General features: G+C 41.1%; 1 protein-coding gene and 1 non-coding gene across 2 annotated transcripts in view; both read right to left on the bottom strand.

Moving 5' to 3' along the window:
- The window catches only part of nbas (NBAS subunit of NRZ tethering complex), a 161,698-nt gene that overhangs the window by 80,684 nt on the left and 60,727 nt on the right, over positions 1–20,287 (bottom strand). The window contains exons 32-39 of the mRNA XM_061052279.1: positions 19,271–19,383; positions 17,019–17,135; positions 12,111–12,224; positions 7,480–7,637; positions 6,266–6,349; positions 3,171–3,347; positions 2,343–2,456; positions 1,035–1,158 (exon numbers count right to left, since the gene is read on the bottom strand). Coding sequence (XP_060908262.1) covers positions 1,035–1,158; positions 2,343–2,456; positions 3,171–3,347; positions 6,266–6,349; positions 7,480–7,637; positions 12,111–12,224; positions 17,019–17,135; positions 19,271–19,383 — 1,001 coding nt within the window. The remainder of the gene's footprint in view (positions 1–1,034; positions 1,159–2,342; positions 2,457–3,170; positions 3,348–6,265; positions 6,350–7,479; positions 7,638–12,110; positions 12,225–17,018; positions 17,136–19,270; positions 19,384–20,287) is intronic.
- trnas-uga (transfer RNA serine (anticodon UGA)) lies at positions 9,362–9,443 on the bottom strand. The gene has a single exon. It is a non-coding gene; the product is annotated as a tRNA-Ser (tRNA).

Here is a 20,287-nt window from a genome sequence, read left to right as displayed (position 1 = left end):
GCTAGACGGATGAGGAGAGGACAGGTGAGCTGAGAGAACACTGCCCGCTGCTGCAAATACCACAGCTTCACCAAGACGGAGCACTGAGACACAGCTCAGGTGAAATACTCGATCTATCTTTGACTCTTCGTAAACACTTTAAACCCCCCCGCCCCCCCCCCCCAATAACCTTGTGACTTTGAAAACAAGGAAAACAAAATCCGAAAACGCTCACTAGCAAGCTGTAGTGCGAGAGAATGCTAAATAATTGTAGTAGCAAATCAGAAACTAATCCAAATAACTTAATCTTACAGAATAATAATAACACAAAATCTTAAAATAAAGATGGATATTTAAGACCTCCATCCTCCAAATGATCCCATGAACTGAAACAGGCAACTCTAAATGATTTCTTGTTCCATTTTGAAATTTACAAATGGGAAAAGACTATTTGGTTCTGCACATCCAAAATGTACTAGTGCACACTTACACTCTGGATCATAAACCAGCCAAGCCCCTCATCTTTCTTTTCCATTGACAGTTCCACTAAAGTTAATGAGAACTTGATGATTTAAGGTGTGAATATAAACATAAAAGCCTTACTTTGTGAATTCTACTATGAACAGAAAGCAGGCAAAGAAAAAACAAAAACAGTAAACAAGGCGCCGCAGATGGCTGGAATATGCAGACAATATGTTCTGTCTGGTCTGCACAGAAGTTCAGTTTTATTTCTATGACAGCACAGTCTCAGTTGAGACGTCGGGAGCAACAATGTGTAAAATACTACTCCTAATATTATTATTTGAAGACATGCTCAGAACAGATTTAAAGAAGTTTTAGGTTTTTTTTTAATTGTAGCGTGGAACAGCTCAAGCTGTGCAACAGCCGACCAAAAACAAAAAAAACATCAAATGACAACTGATCTGGCACAAAAAGTGCCCAGTTCTATAATAAGTCGGGGCTACCAGTCCTAGGTGTTATGAAAGTAAGTAACACAGCTTCTTATACACTATCTGTTTAAGTGTGTGTTTGTAACCATGTGTCACTTTTCGTACCCTCTGTAGCAGGAAACAGAGTTTCTCCTTCAGTTTTAGCCTCAGCCAGTTTGCCGGTCCTCAACAAAACCTCTGCAAAGTTTTCCTGGGGCACGTCTTTGTAGGTCGAATACACGTCCTGACTCTGAAAGAAGAAACGGAGAAGACGGTGTGAAAAAATAAATACTCCACACATTGTCATTGTATCGAGGAAATCCCAACAGTAGTGAGAGCAGATCAGAAAACACACACACACCGGGAGAGCGAGTCAGACGCCTGAGAGATGGAGCGAACAAATTACCTTCAGAGCCAAATAAAGCCTTTTAACAAGGGACTTTTGATGATTTCTTTATAGCATTCTTGAATGCCAACTTATTTCTCAAGTGCCTGAGCTACACAACAAACTTTTTGCTCACGCTGGCATCAGAGCCATCGCTTTAGCCCCAAATGTCTTCCTGTCCGTCTCCAGCGCTCTCCCTCTATCCATCTCTCTGTCTCGTTGTGTTTGTCGCTCTTTCTCTCTCTCAATCAGCCCCTCCCCCCTTCCTGCTTTGAAACTGTTAAGGTAAAAAAACAAAACAAAACAAAAAAAAAAGCCCATTGATCAGCCTGCTCATGGATGGATGGATGTGGGGAGCCATTATTGGTGGACGGATGATTGAAGATGGATGAGCGCTGGATATGGAGCAGAGGAAGGGATTTGGAGAGGCCTATTAAAGTGTCATGAGAGGAGATGTATCTGCCTTCTGTTTCCCCCCCACGTCCACTCTTTTAGCTATCCACATGATTTGTGTCTCTGAGTAAAAAGCCCAGTCATAGCCCGGGGTGACCATTTTCTGGGTGTAAAAGGTCAAACTACTCCTTTTTTTAAAATTTTTCTTCTTTTCTACTTCCATACCTCTGTCTGTGGATAATGTTGTCTTTTTAAGTTTTTACGACTTTCTCTCCCCCTCCCTCTCATGGAAACAGCACTCTCTCTCTTAGTGTTATATTATTCTACTACTTTCCTGAGCTGTTATCACACCATCATTCATAAGTTTAGCTTTCCTCTCCTGTAAAGTACAGTTAGTTCTTCTTAAATTGCTTTCGGCATTGAATTACTGAGTCTGAAATCAATATTCATTTTGTTTTTCACACCGTTTCTGAAGGAATTTATGAATCATAGGTGGAAAAATCCAATTAAACGCCTTAAGTTGTAAAACTACTCAGGCATCGTGGCTGTAAATTAAGGAGGTGTCCTGAGGAAAAGAAAGGGAAAATAAAGACAACAGGATTGTTAATGAAGAGAAAATAATTGGCCATGAGACACAGCGGTCATCAGCCACTCACCAGGTCGACATGGGGATCATCAATGAGTTCCTGATAAAAGGGGCAGCAGCTCTGACGCTCCAGGTTGGAGTTCTCGAACGCCCCTCCCTGGCGAGTGTCTCCGGCGTCATGACCCTGAGGAGCCATCAAAACATCATTAAACTTTCACACCCTGCCCGCAGCACTGTCATCCCTTTCTCCATCCCACTGCTCGCATGCTTGTCGTTTTTTTATCTCGTCTTAGAAACTCGCCACCACAGATCCACCACCGCCACTGACGAGTCACTGGCAAGACCAGAGGAGCCATCAATCTCCACGCCAGCGACCACCGAGGCGGTCCAGCCGCTGGCAACCGCCAGATATTGAAATATTCAACAGGCGGGTCGATTAATTATGCAACAGATGAGCTCTTGATTGGTTGTTTTTGGATGAGGAGTATGAAGTCTGGGGAGCAGGAGTGTGTCCATGAGATGGCAGCTGGTGCTGACTTGCTGTTGTGTTTTCAAAGATGGACACATGCACGCTCACGCACACACACACACACACATTTAAAGCATACACATATTTATTTAGATACACGGAGAACGAACATTTGGATGTTTTTTTTTTATTTTTTATTGTTTTTAAATGATATTACTGGTATATAAAGAAATACTTAATCTTAGTATCAGGTATTGATCGTATTTTTGTTTTGCAGTGGATCCCATAACATTTTTTGTTGTCTCAAATTGGTTCCCTTGTACTCTAAGTATTGGGTATTGATGAATTCAATTATCACTGCATTACTCCAGACATAGAAAGCTGTGTTCAGTGTCACCACAGATCACATCAGCTAAAAAGTGTTCTCACATGCAGCGGCCGAAGGTAGTTGATGGATTCCTTCCACCAGCGATGATCGCTGACTGCGGTCAGCACGGCCTTGGTGGTCAGTCCTGTCGTGGTCAGGACTTCCATGGTCTTAGCTGTAGTCCTGTGCAGCAGGTCCCCCGCAGTCCCCACAGACGAGCCTGCAGGAGAAGTCCCAGCCTGGGGACAGCAGATGACAAGATGGCAGGAAAAACATGACAGCAACATTATTCTAAGGCATCACTTAAGCGTCTCTGCAGTCCATACAACTTGAAATCATCCTGCATTACCATGAAAGGATCCTCTGAACACTACTTCTCATTCAGTAAATGAAAAAGCAGCATCAGAGGAGTTTTCTGATCGCTACATCTTTACATGAGACCTCAGGAAAAGAATCTGAGCTGAGGACTCTTGAGTATCTCTGCAGTATTAGACATGGTTGTGTTCTGTTTTTTTTATGAGGCACTAGAGAGGAGCACTTCTAAAGCACAGGGCTCTTTGTGTTTGTCGGTTTGTTTTGTGTGTTGCGTGAGGGAATTACAATATGTGCTCCCAGCCATGCACGATCAACAGCCATCGAGCACTTGAAGAGAACTTTGTGCCATAAGTCACACAGGAAGCACTTGTTTGTGCGAGTTGTTGGGGAACAGATTCATTACATAAGGAAGCAGCTCTGTGATTTGTGTTTCAACTCTACCGACTTGAAATTACACAACTGAGTTCAGTTTAGTAATTCATCGACCCATACACCTTGAAAACATAATTGATAATTAAAATACAATAGGGCCAAAAATGTGGGAAATATGCTTCGTGTGCTGCTCACTGTGAATGTTTGCTTTGGAATCCAAGTCTGTTTTCACAGCATGCTGTGACACCTATTCCCTATGGGCCTTACAATAAAGATACAGAAGATATGACAAGATAGACAAAATATACTTTATTGTCCCCAAAGGGAAATAGAAATAGTCGCTGGTTGTTTTGTTTGTCTTTGCAGGTCAGAAAGAGTCATCATTTGTCTGATTTATAACTGCCAAAAAAACTCCTTACAGGAGCTAAAACTGACTTTAACACAATTTGCTATCTAACAGGCAGGTAGGTATGTGACTATTCCTCAGCTCTGCTGCTTTGAGTAGTAATGGCTTCTGGTCAATATATAGGACGTGACCACTACACTTTGCCTCTTTTACACTTAGGTATTCAAATGAAAAAAACGTCTTAATAAGCAAGTTTTAAGAGATTTAAGAGACAGAATAATGTTTTTCTTTAACCCTTTTGACAGAACCAACTAGAGCTGTGCAGCTTCACTCGATTCGATTACGATTATCCAGTCAACGATTCGATTCGATTCGATATCACGATGCATCACGATTCATCCTCAATTTTCTATATTACTGCACATGGCTACTTTTTCATAAACAGAGACAAACAGTCTTATAAATATGAACTCCTTTTGTATAATTTAAAAAAGTGATTTAGACAACAATGTCATTATCAATATCTTTACATTGTAAGTTAAAATTAATACATTATATAGGCCTAGGTAGCCTACAATGTAGGTAATAAGTTTACGTTTTTGTGTGTTTAGTTTATTATACGAGAGAAAGATGTTTTAAAGTCACCGTGTGTTCTCTTCTCAGGACGTTGCGGTGGGCTAAAGAGACACCGAGTCAAGCCGTTTCAGCCTGCAGCGGAGCACTGTGGTCTGAGCGTGCAGGACTGACTCTGCTCATAAAGTCAGCAAGCACAGGAGCGGGTCTCAAGTTGTTTTCTGTCACAAATCCCTCTGTTAGCCTATGTTACTTTCATTACACACCACCGTGTGTTTTTAGGTAAAACAAACTCACTCAACGCTGTGCAAAACAACCACATTTAGCGGTTGGCAGATACTTTTTTCTAACCCTCGTCATAATCGATTATATCCTGTCCCTGCATCGAAGCATTAATCTTCTAGTCTGCATCGTGATGCATCGATTAAACGATTAATTTCAACAGCCCTAGAACCAACTGGCTACAGTTTTATATTTAACAGATATCCTGGTACCCATTCATTTGAAAGATATCTCATCAGAGAGCTAATGAGCCTATTTCCATAGAAATCAAAGTTTTATGCCTTTATTGAAATGACAGCGGGAGAGGGACAGGATATATGGGAGGGGAGTGGGTGAGGTAGACGTGCGTCAAAGGGCTGAGATCAGGAGGTGAACCTGTGAGGGGGCACGTGCTAGACCGACTGAGCTAAACTGGCAGCCCAAAGATTTCCTTTTAAGGAGAAGCAGGGACTACATTAAATAAAATCAGATTTGTCCCCAGAGTTAAGCCACAGAATACACACAGATCTTAAAGACCAATAAAGATACATTGAGGAAGACAGAAAAATCGTTATCTGTTTAATTATCAAGCTAAAAATAAATAGTGTATTATACTGTGAGTGGCATTCTTGGATATTTTTATCAGCAAACCAACAGTTTCAGCTGTGTTTTGGTGACTCCACAATTGAAAAAGGAATTCAAAAGCAATTTTAGATGGCCAGTGGGCCAGGGCCAAATCGTTTAGTGCCTTTCATCAATACTTTATTTGACCAGGGACTCAGGGTCATAGAATGAAAGGAGTCAAACACACACACTGTAGGAAAACAATACGCAAACACACATAAATAACAGAGCTCCATAGTGCCAGCACACACTCATCTAGGGCTTAAATATACACGGATGAGGAGTCAGGACATCAATACAGCAATAAAACGACAACAGACAGCTTCAAATGAGCACCCGTCCTCACACAAAGGGGATGCAATGCAAGTCATGAAACATTAACACCCACTCACGGCTTCATAAAGCTGGCGGTGCTGAAGGAGAGGATGGAGGGGAGGCATAAATAAACCACGGCAGCTGAGCAACCTTAACACTAGATTTACAGCTCATCAAATATGGAACAATAGGAAAACACACAAATTGAAAAAAGAGAGACGGAGTCACACCCATAAAGGAATGATGAAGGCGGACGGTTTCAATTCAGACAGAAATATAGGAGAAACACTTCAGCACATCAACTTAAGAGATAAAAATGATTTCACAAAACAATGATATACATACACACACCTTCACAGAGTCTGTCTCGTCCGCCTCTCGTCCACTCTCTGTATTAACAGGCTCCATTTGATAGTTAACTGTCTGATACAACACCTGCAGAACAAATACAGGAGGAAAGAAAGAAACTTAAATATGAGATTTGTTATTCTTTATTTTAGAGAGAGAGAACCACTAAAGACATAATATTTAATAATATTTAATGTCTAGAACAAAGCTTTGCAAAAATGTTTAGCCTGAGAGCCCTTCAAGTTAACTAAAGTCCACTCGTGAATGGAAAATGTCTATAGAACTGTGAGAAGAAGCAAACATTGATAAACTCTTCAGAGTTTGAGTAATTTGAATGTTTTTTAAAGGGTGAAAAAGGTAAATATCATTTTCTTTAGTGAAAAGATGAAAACAAGCATATTCATAGATTCTGATAGGATTTTGGTTCTACTTTCCTTATTTGTAAATCATTAAGCGAGATTGTAACCTTTAGACCCCCTGGTGGGGAAATAGAAGGATTGATCTGAGATCAATACATACTCCAGCTATTCTAATTAAAAGTCCTTTTTACAAGTAATTGACAGCAGTGTATCAAGGTGTTTCTCTGATAAATATGGGACATGTATTTTTATAAGTTTTCTTTAAAGGAATGATATTTGACATTTTAAACATGAAAACAACAAATGTGAAATATATGCTAACTTAATATCTCATTTAGTTCTGACTTTCTCAAAAGAGAGTGAAGTCAAAGTCACTCTGTGTTGTTCTGAGCTCTGTGTTCACACTGATGATACAGCGCTTTCTTTAGCCTGTTAATTAGTCACAAGAGACTCAAACATGTTTTATACATTTTTCTTTCCGTCTCACCCCTCCCTCTCCAGCCATTATCCCTGCTAAGACGTGGGGGAACAGAGGCGACCCTGCCCACTCAATAGAGTGTTGACCTAAGAGTACAACTGAAGAAGAATCAACAGACTTTCAGGAGAAAAGACCTTGTTTGTTCATCTTTGGGCTGCATATCAGAACGGATCAGTACTCATTTAAGTATTAAATCACTGATTTTTAAACTACTTTGGATTCAAAAGACTTTATTAAATTAATCTTATTGTTCCAGGATATTTATCATGTGCTGACATACTATTATGACCTCTTAATGACAGAGAAAAATAAAAAAACAAACACTTGCACTAGTTGGTAAAGTCATATTGGTCTAATGATGAAAAACGATGAAGAATGACCTGAGTCTGCAGGTCACTGGAGGCAGCCAGCAGGCCGTGGATGCTGTCGGGGGGGCAGTGGGTGAGAGAGAAGGCTAAAAGCTCCTGCCGGGCCTGCAGTGCTGTGTAGCCTTCACACTGACCAAGCAGACTGCACACCTCCCATGCAGGACTGTAACCTGGAGGAAGAACAGATGGAGGCAAACACAGAGGGCAGAGGAGGTTAAGTCAGGGTAACGAAAAAGGGGCAAAGAGGAAAAAAAAAAGAGAGGAAAGTGAGGATTTTTTTTAACTGGATAAGAAAGACACTGAAATTAATATTTATCATGACCTTAAAGAAAAAAAGGAGACCTTAAACATAACATCTGACTTTTTTGTATTGTTATGTTCGGTGCCTGAAACCACTGCAGCAGGGTATGTGTCAGAAGAAGTCATCAATAGCACACAGTAGAAACAGACAATATTTTACATTTTACATGGCAAAGATTCATTGATGAGTGATGTATTTGATCGTCAAATGAAAGTAGGTTACACATTTTTGAACTTTGGTGAAAAGTGAAAATTTGCACAAAAGAAAACTGAGTCAGGAAAATTCCCATTCACATACAAACAATCAAAAAGCAGAGTATAGCAACATATGTATCCACTGATCAAATAATCCTTACTCCTATAGAATCATCCATGCTGGTGAAATACTATCATCTGTTTGACTCTGTCGCTCAGACCTAGATGATCAAATAAAATCCATGATATGCAAATGAGGCCAAAGGTTACTGCTGCTCTAAGTTTAAGGAGTCAGTTGAGAATATAGACAAGAAGGCAGTTTCACATAGAAAGAGTCACCAATGTTACATCTCTGTGTTGTATAAAGAAAGAAAAAACGTCCTTAACCAAAATGCAATGATGTGTGTGTAAAGTACCCAAACCAGTGACACACCCCCACATGGTACACATAAAAAGTTTTAATAGAGCACATCATCTTTACGCAGATGACTTACAACTCCTCTTTACATTCAAACCTAGTGAGGCCTCAAGGTTATCTAAGCTCCCCGACCACATAAATGCTATAAAGCACTGGTTGACTGACAATTATTGAAAGCTCAATGCTGATAGGTTAATCCCTTCAGTCCTGCAGAACATTGGGTCCATCTCCCAAGCTGTCAGTGCAAGTCCGCCTAAGCCGAGTTATTTTTGATCAATCATTTCAGTTTGACTGCCACATTAAACAGCTCACATGTTTTAACCATTAAAGAAATATCAGTAAACTGAGATCTCCGGTTTCCACTGCTGAACTTGAGATGCTCAACACGCCCATCCCACATTGATTACTCTAATTCTCTCTTGACCTCTCTCAGTATGGCCGCCCTCAATCGCCTGCAGTCAGTACAGAATGCTGCAGTCAGGGTACTAACAAGGTCACACAAACGGTGCAGCATCACTCCTGTACTTAGATCCCTTCACTGGCTCCCCGTTACAGTCACTCTCACTTACAGATCCCTACATGGTCAGGCTCCAATTAGAATTTTAGAATTTAGAATTTTATACTTTATTGATCCCACGAAAAATTCGTTTTTACACTCTGTCTAGTAAACATGCTACACAAACATGAACTGAAATACACACACATGCACAAACAGGATCCTGTGGACATGCACTAATGGAGAGGTCTCAGAGTGAGGGGGCTGCCCACGGCGGGCGCTCCTGAGCTTGTGGGGGGGGGGGGTTAGGTGCCTTGCTCAAGGGCACCTCGGTAGTGCTCAGGAAGTGGCCTGGCACCTCTCCAGCTACCAGACTTGGTCCGTGCCGGGACTTGAACCGGCGACCTTCCGATTCCCAACCCAAGTCCCTACAGACTGAGCTACTGCCGCCCACACTGAGCTACTGCCGCCCACAAACTGTCATTCGTTGTTGGCAGGATTCGAACCTGCGCGGGGAGATCCCAATGGATTTCAAGTCCATCGCCTTAACCACTCGGCCACAACAACAACGCTGGATGTACACCTTAGATCCACAATTATCTGGGTGAAATCATCCAAACCTGTACCCTGAGGTCAAACACTCTGCAGTTGCTCTCTGTTCCTCGTACACACCTAAAGACCTGTGGTGTGATACAGCTTTCCAGTCCATAGCTCCCGAACTTGTGCATGCTTTGCCCCTTCCTTGAGTTCTGCAAAATCTGTTGGTGGTTTTACAAACCAGTTAAAAACACACCTGCTTAGATAGGAATTAGGGTAATGATCCCTCATCTTTTTTTGATACACTGCAACTTTACATATCTGGGAACAGTGTTTGGAATGTTTACATGCTCCTATCTGCGATCATGTGACAGTCTTGCCTTGTCTTTATATTTGTCGTTGTTGTTTATTTATGTGGGAATTGCATTATTGTTCTTATTTTCATTTTCTGCATTTTCCATCCTTGTAAAGCAGTATGTGACTTGTTTCTATGAAAACTGCTGTATAAGGGGTGCAGTTGCCTAGTGGTTAGTGTGCACGCCCCATGTACGGAGGCTAAAGTCCACCAAGCGGGAGGCCCGGGATCAAATCCGACCTCTGACTCCTTTCCCGCTTGTCAATCCCCACTCTCTCTCTCCACGATTTCTGACTCTATCCGCTGTCCTTTCTCTAAATAAAAGGCATAAAAAGCCCAAAAATGAACCCTTAAAAAAAGTGCTACATCAATCAACTTGTCTAAGTACTTAAACTAAGTCAAACATTTTCAGTGAAGAGGAAGAGGCATGCTTATATAGAATATCACTGTGGTCTATTACAGAGAAATTATCACTTAAATGAGTTTCTATCTGCATTGGAAGAAAAACACAATTTCTTTCTGATAGAGAAACCCAAATTTCACCCTTTATTAAGACTTAATAAAACCATTAAAATACAGATATTCACCTTAGAAAAGACCCTGGTATTTATATGTTCACTCACTCAGCAGCAGGTGGACAAATTGTCGCACATTTTTACTCCTTTTACACACATATATATTTTATAAATATAGCTAAGAAGCAGTTGTTCTGTTTATGCATTGTCCTTCATGTCTTTTAATCTATTCTGAATCCTATTAGAAAACCAAGCTCTACATAAACAAAGACCTACACACACACACATATACATACACACACACACACAGACTGCATGATGTCTGATAATATGCAGCACAAAAAAGTGGAGGATAAAACGCAGAGAGAGTGATGACACAGTAAAGTATAACCTTCCAAGCCCTTGAGATATTAATACATATTTAACTCTTACACACGTTTGCCTTGAAGAAATATCAGGCGGGAGCATTGTAATAACAGTGCCACATTTGTTCCAGCTTTATCACAGTCAAAAAGCAACACAATGCCACCCTGACTTCATTCTCACAAACAGATTCAATTATTCCCACTGTGTTCACAGACAGAGAACACCGGTGCTTATCTGATTACACCTTCTCTTCATTCCAGACACCTTATTTTTCTCATCCTCACCGCCTCCTCCTGCTTCTCAGCTCGTCGGAAAGAGTCAGTGAAATTGTATTCCCTTTTTTTAATGTGGTGTATGAAAAACGGGGATCGAGCAAAATATCATTATCGCAGTGCACACTTTAAATCCCAGCAGAAGAAACATTAGGGAGCTGAATGTTTCCACGACATATTATGTTGGTTTCCTTTTCCCTTATTATTATTCTTGTACATGAAGAGACACAGAGTCACTTAAACTTAATTTTCACCATCTGAGAGTGGATGACGGTCAATGATACGTCCATGAAGAACTCTAGTAGGGGGGAAGCACTGGAGCATTAAAATTACATTAAAAAGGTCTGAAATTCTCGATTAAAGAGTGCGACTTTTTGATCCAGTAGATGTCGCCCTTGAGCTCCAGCATGAAACCAAAACCAACTGCTGTTTGGTGACACCTCACCGTACTAAAGCATCGCTCTTATTCAGCGACACACCTTCAACCCCTCTCGAAGGAGTTTAGCGCAAGCGGCAGGCAAAATTGTCCTTGGCTTGAGCTGCAATTGCCTGTGGCCTGTATTGTTGTGTTAGCAGGCTAATGTTAGCGCTCTTTAGTTAGCTTGTAGCTTCACATTGCACATACATTGCCAAGGAATGACTGTGACCTAAAGGCAATTACGTGACATCCAAATAAGAAGTGAGTATGTTCTTCTTTTCTCTAGTCCTTGAAAAAAAAAACAGCTTTTATACACAAAGTGATGAGCCGGCCGTCCGTCCATGTAAACACGGCTTCGACAACAACGCATTTTCTCACTCACGGTAGAAAGCCAGGACTCAGAGAGACATTTACAGAGGATATACTTGATTGAATGTCGCACGTTCTTCCTTTAAAGTTAAACATAGTCTTCTATTAGCCAAGGTTACGATACTGTCACGCTGCTTTGTTTACAAAGCGAGCTAAACCCAATTTTCTTACATTTTCAGAGAATACACTCTTTATTTTTACAGGCACTCAGGTGGAGCTCTGTTATCAAAGGCTGCCTCTATTAAGACTCTGGCGAATTTGGCAGATAATGTGAGCTGTGGGGGAACCATTGCCCTCATGCCCCTTTCTAATTGAGCCAAATGAGGGGACAGGCAAACAGCCAGCAGGGAGATTCAAAGGAGCTTTTTCGACAGGTTTCAGTGCAGGCTGTCAGCTACATACCTGCAGCCATGAGATCCTGACAGTGGATGTAGGAGGCCTTGAAGTCCTGGCATTGGAGAGCTTGCTCTGCCAGCAGAGTCAGGACTTGACCTTTTCGTGTAGCCTTGTCATCTCCTAGATATACAAACACACACACAAACACACACACACACACAAATACACGTTTCAGTACTTAAGAAATTCAACATACAGTATAAAATAGACACAATTATGGACACTTTTAAAACCTTTTTTTATCTTGACATATGTCTCCACGATAGAGCCTACACACGAGCAAATCTCACAATCCTGCATATCAGGTTCACCATCTATCTTAATAGACCTCTTCTAAAACATCAATCAGACACATATAAAGACAGGATAATGGTTGTAGTGCTAGGACGTCAAAGTGTATTAGCTGCATCCCTGGCAAAACTCAGGAATACATATTAATCATGTCCACAACAACAAAAAAACCTATAGCTGTAGCTGTTCATCTGGGAGACGGAGTAAACAATATGAAAAAATAACATCTCGCTGAAGAGGAATAAATCAGAGTTTTGTATCTATAGTTGATGTGTGATTGGTGCTAGTATTAAAATTCATGCTACGACTCTGGACACACTTTGATCTCAGCTGGAGATCAATAAACAAAAAGGAGAGGACAGAGGGATCAAAAGAGGCAAAGGCAGAAACAGGATTTCTAAACAAACCAATCAGAAGTGAAGATCAAAGAATTGAAGAAGATGGCCCAGGGTTAGTCCGTGTGTGCGCGTGTGTGTGTGTGTGTGTGTGTGTGTGTGTGTGTGTGTGTGTGCGTGCATGCGTGTGTGTGTGTGTGTAAGCAAAGTAAGTGATTGGTAGAAATGCTGTGTTTCCTACAAGGAGGCCTTGGTCAAATATTTTCTGGGTGGCTGGTCAAAGGGTGTCACCAAGAGCTGTAAAGATAGACCTCAATATAGTGGAGGTGTGTGTGTCTGTGTGTGTGTGTGTGTGTGTGTGTGTGTGTCTGTGTGTGTGTGTGTGTGCGCGCGCATTTGCGTGCATGTTGTTCACTGTGCGTTCATGAATACATTCTCCTGTGTTTTTTTCAACACACACCTCGGGAATCGGATCGAAATCCCCTACCTGTTGTTGACAGCCCAATCAAAAGGGTCTGGATGAAAGGTGACAAATGTCAAGAACACAACAGATAGAACTCACTAAAAAGCACCCCGCTGTGTAGAGTTCAGTTACCACAAATCCAAGAAGATTGGAGATGCAAGGATGCGTTACGTTGACCCTTAAATGTAAGAACGCTCGTATAAAATTCACAGAAATCTCAAACACGTTGAAGGGCGTGATGTGCCTTACACTCTCACTCTTGTATTCTAGGAAACCAAAAGCATCTCATGGACCTTACTTCACCCATAAGTTAGTTGTTTACAAGCTGTGAGGTTGTTTTTCTCCTTTTTCTGTAACTATACTGTGGGTTGCACTTATGTTCCACATACACCATGTTGGTCAGATGTTGCTGTTTTTAAAAGGGCTTTAGAAATAATTGTGATTGACTGATTAACTGGGAGGCTCCTTCTGCCTTCCTGTAACAATTGCACTTGGAGGCCTGACATAAAGGCTCATGAACAGAGTTAAATATTAACACATATATATTGGAGAGATACCTTTCCATGAGTGACTGAAGAGTAGGAAGGAATAGGAGGAACTTAAAGAATCAAGTCCTCCATAAATCTTTGAAGCTCCCTCTACCTTTTGGGATTGCCTAAATGGATTTGATACTCTGTGGCTGTGTTTGTTAAACAGAACTGTTTGTTGTAGGTTTTTCTTTTTCTATACTATTGTTACTGATTATAATTGTATTTCTGTGATGTCTGTATTTTCCACTCTTTTCCTTCTTTATTTTTCTAACCCTTATGAACAAGAACTAAAATAATAACATGCCACAGTTCTGCCTGAAAGTACTTTGTTATTAAAAAACTCAAAATGACAATAATTTAAAAAAAGCCAAAAAGCCTCAACAACAACTTCTTTTTGTGTTATTTTTTTTTTTACTGGATTATTCTGTCCAAGTCAGCACACTGGTATTCTCCTTTTAAATATCTTATTAACTGATTCTTTCTGATGAACACACCTTTTTCATAACCTCTGCCCCACTAGACTGAATAAATTAAGGAGCATTTCTCTACACAGAGGAAGGAACCCCTGAGGGTTTTTTTCACTGGTGTGCTGGTGATACCTGCATTAAATATTCATCAAGAAGCCCCAGAGCTGCGCACCCTTCAAAAGCCTTCCCCCCTGCATTTATTTATTTAAAAATGTGTTTATTCCTCTTCTCATCTCCCTCTGACTCCTTTCCCCCCCCCCCCCGAAGCCACACAGGGAGGGCCGCCCGCTGACTGAATGTGAGCAGCCGACACACAAAAATGCCACCAGGACGGTTAACAGGTTTCCTCGAGCTGGCAACAGGATTCAGAGAGAGAAAACCCAACAAGCTATGACTGAAGAGGTGAAGAAGGACAGAGAAGTGAAGGAAAGTGATGGACACAGAGAGACAGAAAGATAGAGGAGTCTCGCTCATATACGTTTGAGGACAGTGATAAAACAAAAATGGAGATCCAGAGAGAATGACAGCCGTGTCATTTTGAAGGACAAGCAGCACCAGGATGAAACCTTGTACTTCATCTCATGTTGTCAGTTTTGTGTCGGGGTGTTAGAGGATGGATGCGCAGGGTTGGAAAAAGTTTCAATAAATACCAATTTTTTTTTTCTTCACAGCACAAAGTGAAGCTAAGGATCCACAATCCACCCAAAAACTGCCAGCATCAGATATGGTTATGGGATATAAAGATGTGAAAACGTATCCAAGAAGAGAATTTAAAAAAAAGGAATTAAATATGGGAGAAACTGATTTAGAAGTCCCACCAGAGGACTGATGAAAATATTTTTCAGGTCAAGTGCTTATAGTCTCTCTCAAAGAAAGTTAACACAAGAGGATGCAAAAATAAAAATACATCTGAAGTAAGTTTACTAAAAGTAATCAGGGCAGCTTCCTTGGCAATTTGTGTGTGCCTGAAGCTTCTTCAAAAAGCTCAGTCCTTTTTATGTACAGACTGAGCTTTTCCCCAGCATTGATGATTATTGTTTACATTCTGTACACATCTTTTACTTGCCATGTTATGCAATTAAATCTGTTATTCTCTGCTCCAGTTTCCCCGTTTAATGTTGAAGGCCACATATTGTGCAAAATAATCTATTTTTTTTTTGGGGGGGGGGGGCTTTTTGTGCCTTTAATGGAGAGACAGGACAGTGGATAGAGTCGGAAACCGGGGAGAGAGAGAGGGGAATGACATGCGGGAAAGAAGCCACAGGTGGGATGTGAACCTGGGCCGCCCGCTTGAGACGACAGCCTCCGTACATGGGGCGCGCGCACTAACCACTGCGCCACCAGCGCCCCGCAAAATAATCTTTACCATGTTGTTCTAACATGACTGTGTCCCTAGTCTGTCTACAATCCCCCCCCCCCCCCCCCCCCCCCATTATGAGAAACGTCCATCCTATTGGTCTTTTACCTGCTCCACACAGAAAAATGTGTGCTCAAACAGGCTGTTTGGAGATTCTCCCTATGTGACATCACAAAGGGCAGTAACCCCTCCCCCAGGTGGGTGACACTCCCACAGCTAGGTGTTTGTTCTGCCCTGTCAGTCTGCCCTCTCACCGTAAATAATAGGGCATGGTGCAAGAACGCCCAAGACACATCTACTTCCAGAGAGAGGTTTGGTCAATCACAGCTAATTTGCATTTTAAAGCTACAGACACAGAAACAGCCTGTTCTGAGCAGGGCTGAAATAGAGGGGTTTATAGACTTGATCAAATACAGGGTCAGAGTGGAATTTTAGCTAGAAACTTCATAGGCATGAGCTCTGAGACTTATTTAAACGTGTTGAAAAGGATAATAATATGTGACCTTTAAGTATTTCAGATATATTTTATGTGGGGAAAACATGTATTCAAATAAGAAGGTTAATAAATAAACGAATAAAAAGATTAAAATTACAGAGTTGGTCACACTAAAACTTCAACTGAGCACTAAGTTGGAACTGAAGCGCCTTGCCAACATCCGTCAGCTTTCACAGTGTTTTAAGGATCAATACTTTTATCTGTTGTTTTTTAAAGTAATATGAGGCATCAAACAGAGTTTCAAAGAGGCTGAACGGCTGCCTTAACTGCAGGTCAAATTTGAAATTCAGCTTCTTTTTTTTTTACAGGGATGGTTTAGTATTCTGAAGTGAAACTTAGATTTATACAAAAACTAAAGCAGTAAGTCAACAACAGAGTGTTTTCAACTTGAGTTAAGTTAGCATTAAGAATAGACAGTCATATAGAAACCACCTTAAACACTTAATTAAACACTCTTAATCTTCCTGGTTCACAGTTGGATCTTAATCTTTCAGCAATGATCCTGTCCATAACTGTGAGAACTGAAACTTAAGCAGAAAAAGATTGTGCTAAAGCACTTAAAGTGATGTGTCTGGGGTGTGAAATTTGTTTACATTTTCAGGGTCTGCATGCGGTCCAAACATAACCGTAATGCTGGATGGGACCGTAAAGATGCATTTTCCCCTCTAGTGTGTGAGAACTGTCGGTTCACTTGATGAAAGTACCCACGCGTGCTGGGGTACGTCTCTGTTCTTTGTGTGGGTGGTGCTTTCTTGCTTCATCTCGTGAGCCTTGTCATGAAAATGCCCCCAGAGAGAGAGAGAGAGAGAGAGAGAGAACTAACCAGACCAGAAAAGAGTCTGGCTCATTGAGTGTTCATTGAAAAACACAAGATAATAAAACTTAAATGAAAAGAGAAAAAATAAACAAATGATGCAATGAGGTTAGTATGACAGACAGAGTGTTGAGTGTGTAAGAGTGTGTGTGTTTAAATACCTGCCACTCTGAGGAGTGAGGCGAGATTCAGCAGAGTGGTGGACTGCTTGTAGGCGGTAGAGCGGGGTGTAGCGATGCATTCTTCTATGAGTGACAGACGGTCTGATCGCAGACGCACTGGGAGGAAAAGAGGGAGGAAGGGGAAGAGTTGTTAGACTGCTTTGCTTGTTATTGTATTAGTCTGTGTGGTTAGTAAAGTCCATTTGAATCCTGCATCTTTAGTGGTTAATATTGATTGAATATGATTACAGTTTTTTTTATGATCAAATAAGAATACAGTGGAAAAAATCTCTCAAATCAAACCAATGTTTGGAGAGTTAATTACATATAAAAACTGAAAGTAGCAATAATGACTATCCAGCTTACTTTTAAATGTTAAAAAAGAAGTAGACATTTGATTAAAATAAATGAGAAACTAATGGTGAAAATGATCACAAACTACACCAATTAATCCGCAAAGGTTTCAAGTCATTTTGAAAGAAGAAGACAGCAAAAATGATCTGGTCATGAGCATGGGGATTTTGTTTACACAGACCAAACTGTGATGGCCATTATGAGCGGAAATCTTACAAATCACAATCATGTAGAAAAATGAACTCACTGTGTTTCTTAATGTGCAATCAGTCTGGAAACCAACATGTTCATAATAGTTATAACAACACAGTATATCATAGTTTTGCACTAGTGACAGAGAGTTATGGAATCCAATGCACATTGTTTGACACTAAAAATATGACTTTAAATAAACTAAAACCTCCAGTTTGTCGCCATTCACAGCAAAGTAATGAACTTTTAGACAGGTTTAAAACTTTTTCACAATCTGACTTCAAGATACAGAAGCCCCCAAGAATCCATCTTCCACATATTTTTCTAAACATTCACTGAAGGAGCTGAGAAACAGCATGTTTAGTGCCTCAGCAGGCCTCTGTGCTTGCTCTGCACCCTGCTGAGGAGCTTTATGGCTCGGCATAACTTTGGGCGAGGCCTAAAGGGAATTCTGGGTAGGGTGATGTGATGGAAGCATCGCCTAAGGCACCGTAGGAGGGCTGCAGGAGACAGCCTAAGACGGATTACACATGCTTGAATCCTTTCAAACTTGTGCATGTTTATCTCAGGAGTGTGCAAAGTTACAGGGATGGAGCTTTTACTTTATTGAAAAATAAAAACCTGTTTTGTGTTTTCGTGTGTCTCGACAGTATTTGTGTCCTTGTGTTGAGGGCAAAAATACTAAAAAGATAGTGCTGGAAATTAAAGGCCACGGAGACATTTATCGCTTCTAATAGGATTTAGAAAGTATACTGTAATCCAAAAGAAGAAACACGAATAAAATTATACTGAAGAGTCTTCATTCATCTCATATTCTTCTCTTTCTATTTTTTATTTCTCTGTCCTTCACATTTTTTCTTCTAATACTCTCAAGGCCTCACTTTTGTCGCAGGTGAGAATGAGTGAGCATTGGAAAAATGATGTGAATAGACAGCAGGGTGCGAGGACAAGAAGGAGTGAGGGTAAAGGGGCCACAGATGAAGTGGAGGTACAAAAAAAATAAAAAATACTCCGGAATAAGTGATGCAAAGAGAGAAAAGGTTGTCTCTCTCTGTCACAGCGGTTTTATGGCAGCTCAGTTTGATGAGGGCAAAAAGGGGGAAGAAAGCAGAGGCCTGTGAGGCAAACAACACCTCGGTTCAGAGGTGAGGCGATGTGGGGGCCAAAGCTGGTTCATTCTGGCTCCACAGTTTTCCTTTAAAAGAGAGAGAGAGAGAGCCATGCCTAGGAAACTGCTGCGTTGGGGGGGTACCGATGTGGAGCCAGAGAAGACAGAGAGATAGAGCGTGGAGGTGAATACTGATTGGTCAGGTTTACAGATGGATCAGAGATATAAAAGAGATATGTATGTGTGAGTGGTTGTGTTTGTGGGAGCACACAGAGAGAGAACACTTTGCTCCTAATTAGGCCATCAGGCAGATGTTGTTTGCTCAACAGATGAACCGTAAATAACACTGTATAGAGATATCGTGGCATGAAGGAGTGACATATGGAGGGATGGAGGAACTGACAGCAGGGAGGGAGACATTTTGGATGGTACATAGGTTAGGGAGTTACGGGACGGCACCCTTGCATCCTCTACAGTTCAATTCAAGAATGCTTGAATGAAGACTCCTTCGGATGTGCAGACAACAAATGAAGGAATTTAACAATTGTTTTGGTTATTCCAGCATGTTGTCTTTCATGGAAAATACATGTTTAAGTACCTTGCAGTGGCAGGATGTTGACGCTGAAGTCTCCCAGTTGGCTGAGGGCGCTGATGAGGTCCAGTTCGTCCTGGACGGCTGGAGGACAGTCCATGATCAGCTGGAGACACGCCCTGATGAAGAAGACAACCAGTCAACATCAGGGACACATAACTCATAAGAAGCTTTATTACACAGCTGTGCTTAATACTTGATTCTGATTGGTCAATTATGCACAGCAATGGTTTTGAAGAACAAACCTTTACTAAAAAAAAGAGATTGGTTGCTAAAGACGCAACTCTAATCACAGAAGCTGGAGGATTAACTGTAATCTGCATAAGGAAGTCAAATTTATTTGAGACAGAGAGAGAGAGGTCAAACAGAGCCCATCTACCAAAAGGAAGATGACACATGAATCGCTGTTAAATTGTTTCTTTACTGCATGATTTAGGGTTATGTATCAACATTTTGGACTTGAAGCCACAGCCTGCATAAAAAAAGTGCACGTAGCTGGTTTCAAAAAGGAAATTGCCTGTCACCGGCATTCTTTCTAAAGGACAGCTTTTTCCCAACGACTTTATGGTCTAGACCAGTGGTTCTCAACTGGTGGGTCAGGACCCCAAAGAGTGGGTCGCAGAGAAGCTTTCTGTGGGTTGCAAATGTGTGCCTGGTAAATAAAATTGTGTCAAAAAGTCTGTGAAGACCTTTTTAAACATGTTTGTTTTGTTCCATTTCCTTGTTCTCTCACATGTTCTCTAACGTTTGGGGTTCAAACTGAACAATTTTTCATTAGATGAGTCTGATTGGATGAAAAATATCAGATATTTGGGTCGTGATTGTTCATGACGGAGTTGTTGATGGATCCTGAGGCTGGGCCAGTGTGGTGGCCACTGGTCTAAACCACTAGTTCCAAATCTTTTGCAATACATAATGAAGCCATTTTTAGATATAATATGTTTAGTAACAGGGTTTAACTGGGGTTTTAACACCTTCAGACAGAACTGGGCTTCTTCGTTTCTTCCATCCCGTCTTAGTGCT

The sequence above is a fragment of the Labrus mixtus genome, chromosome 12, assembly GCF_963584025.1.
Source record: "Labrus mixtus chromosome 12, fLabMix1.1, whole genome shotgun sequence".
NCBI classification, from domain to species: Eukaryota; Metazoa; Chordata; class Actinopteri; order Labriformes; family Labridae; genus Labrus; species Labrus mixtus.
This window is presented reverse-complemented; position numbering and strand designations above follow the sequence as displayed.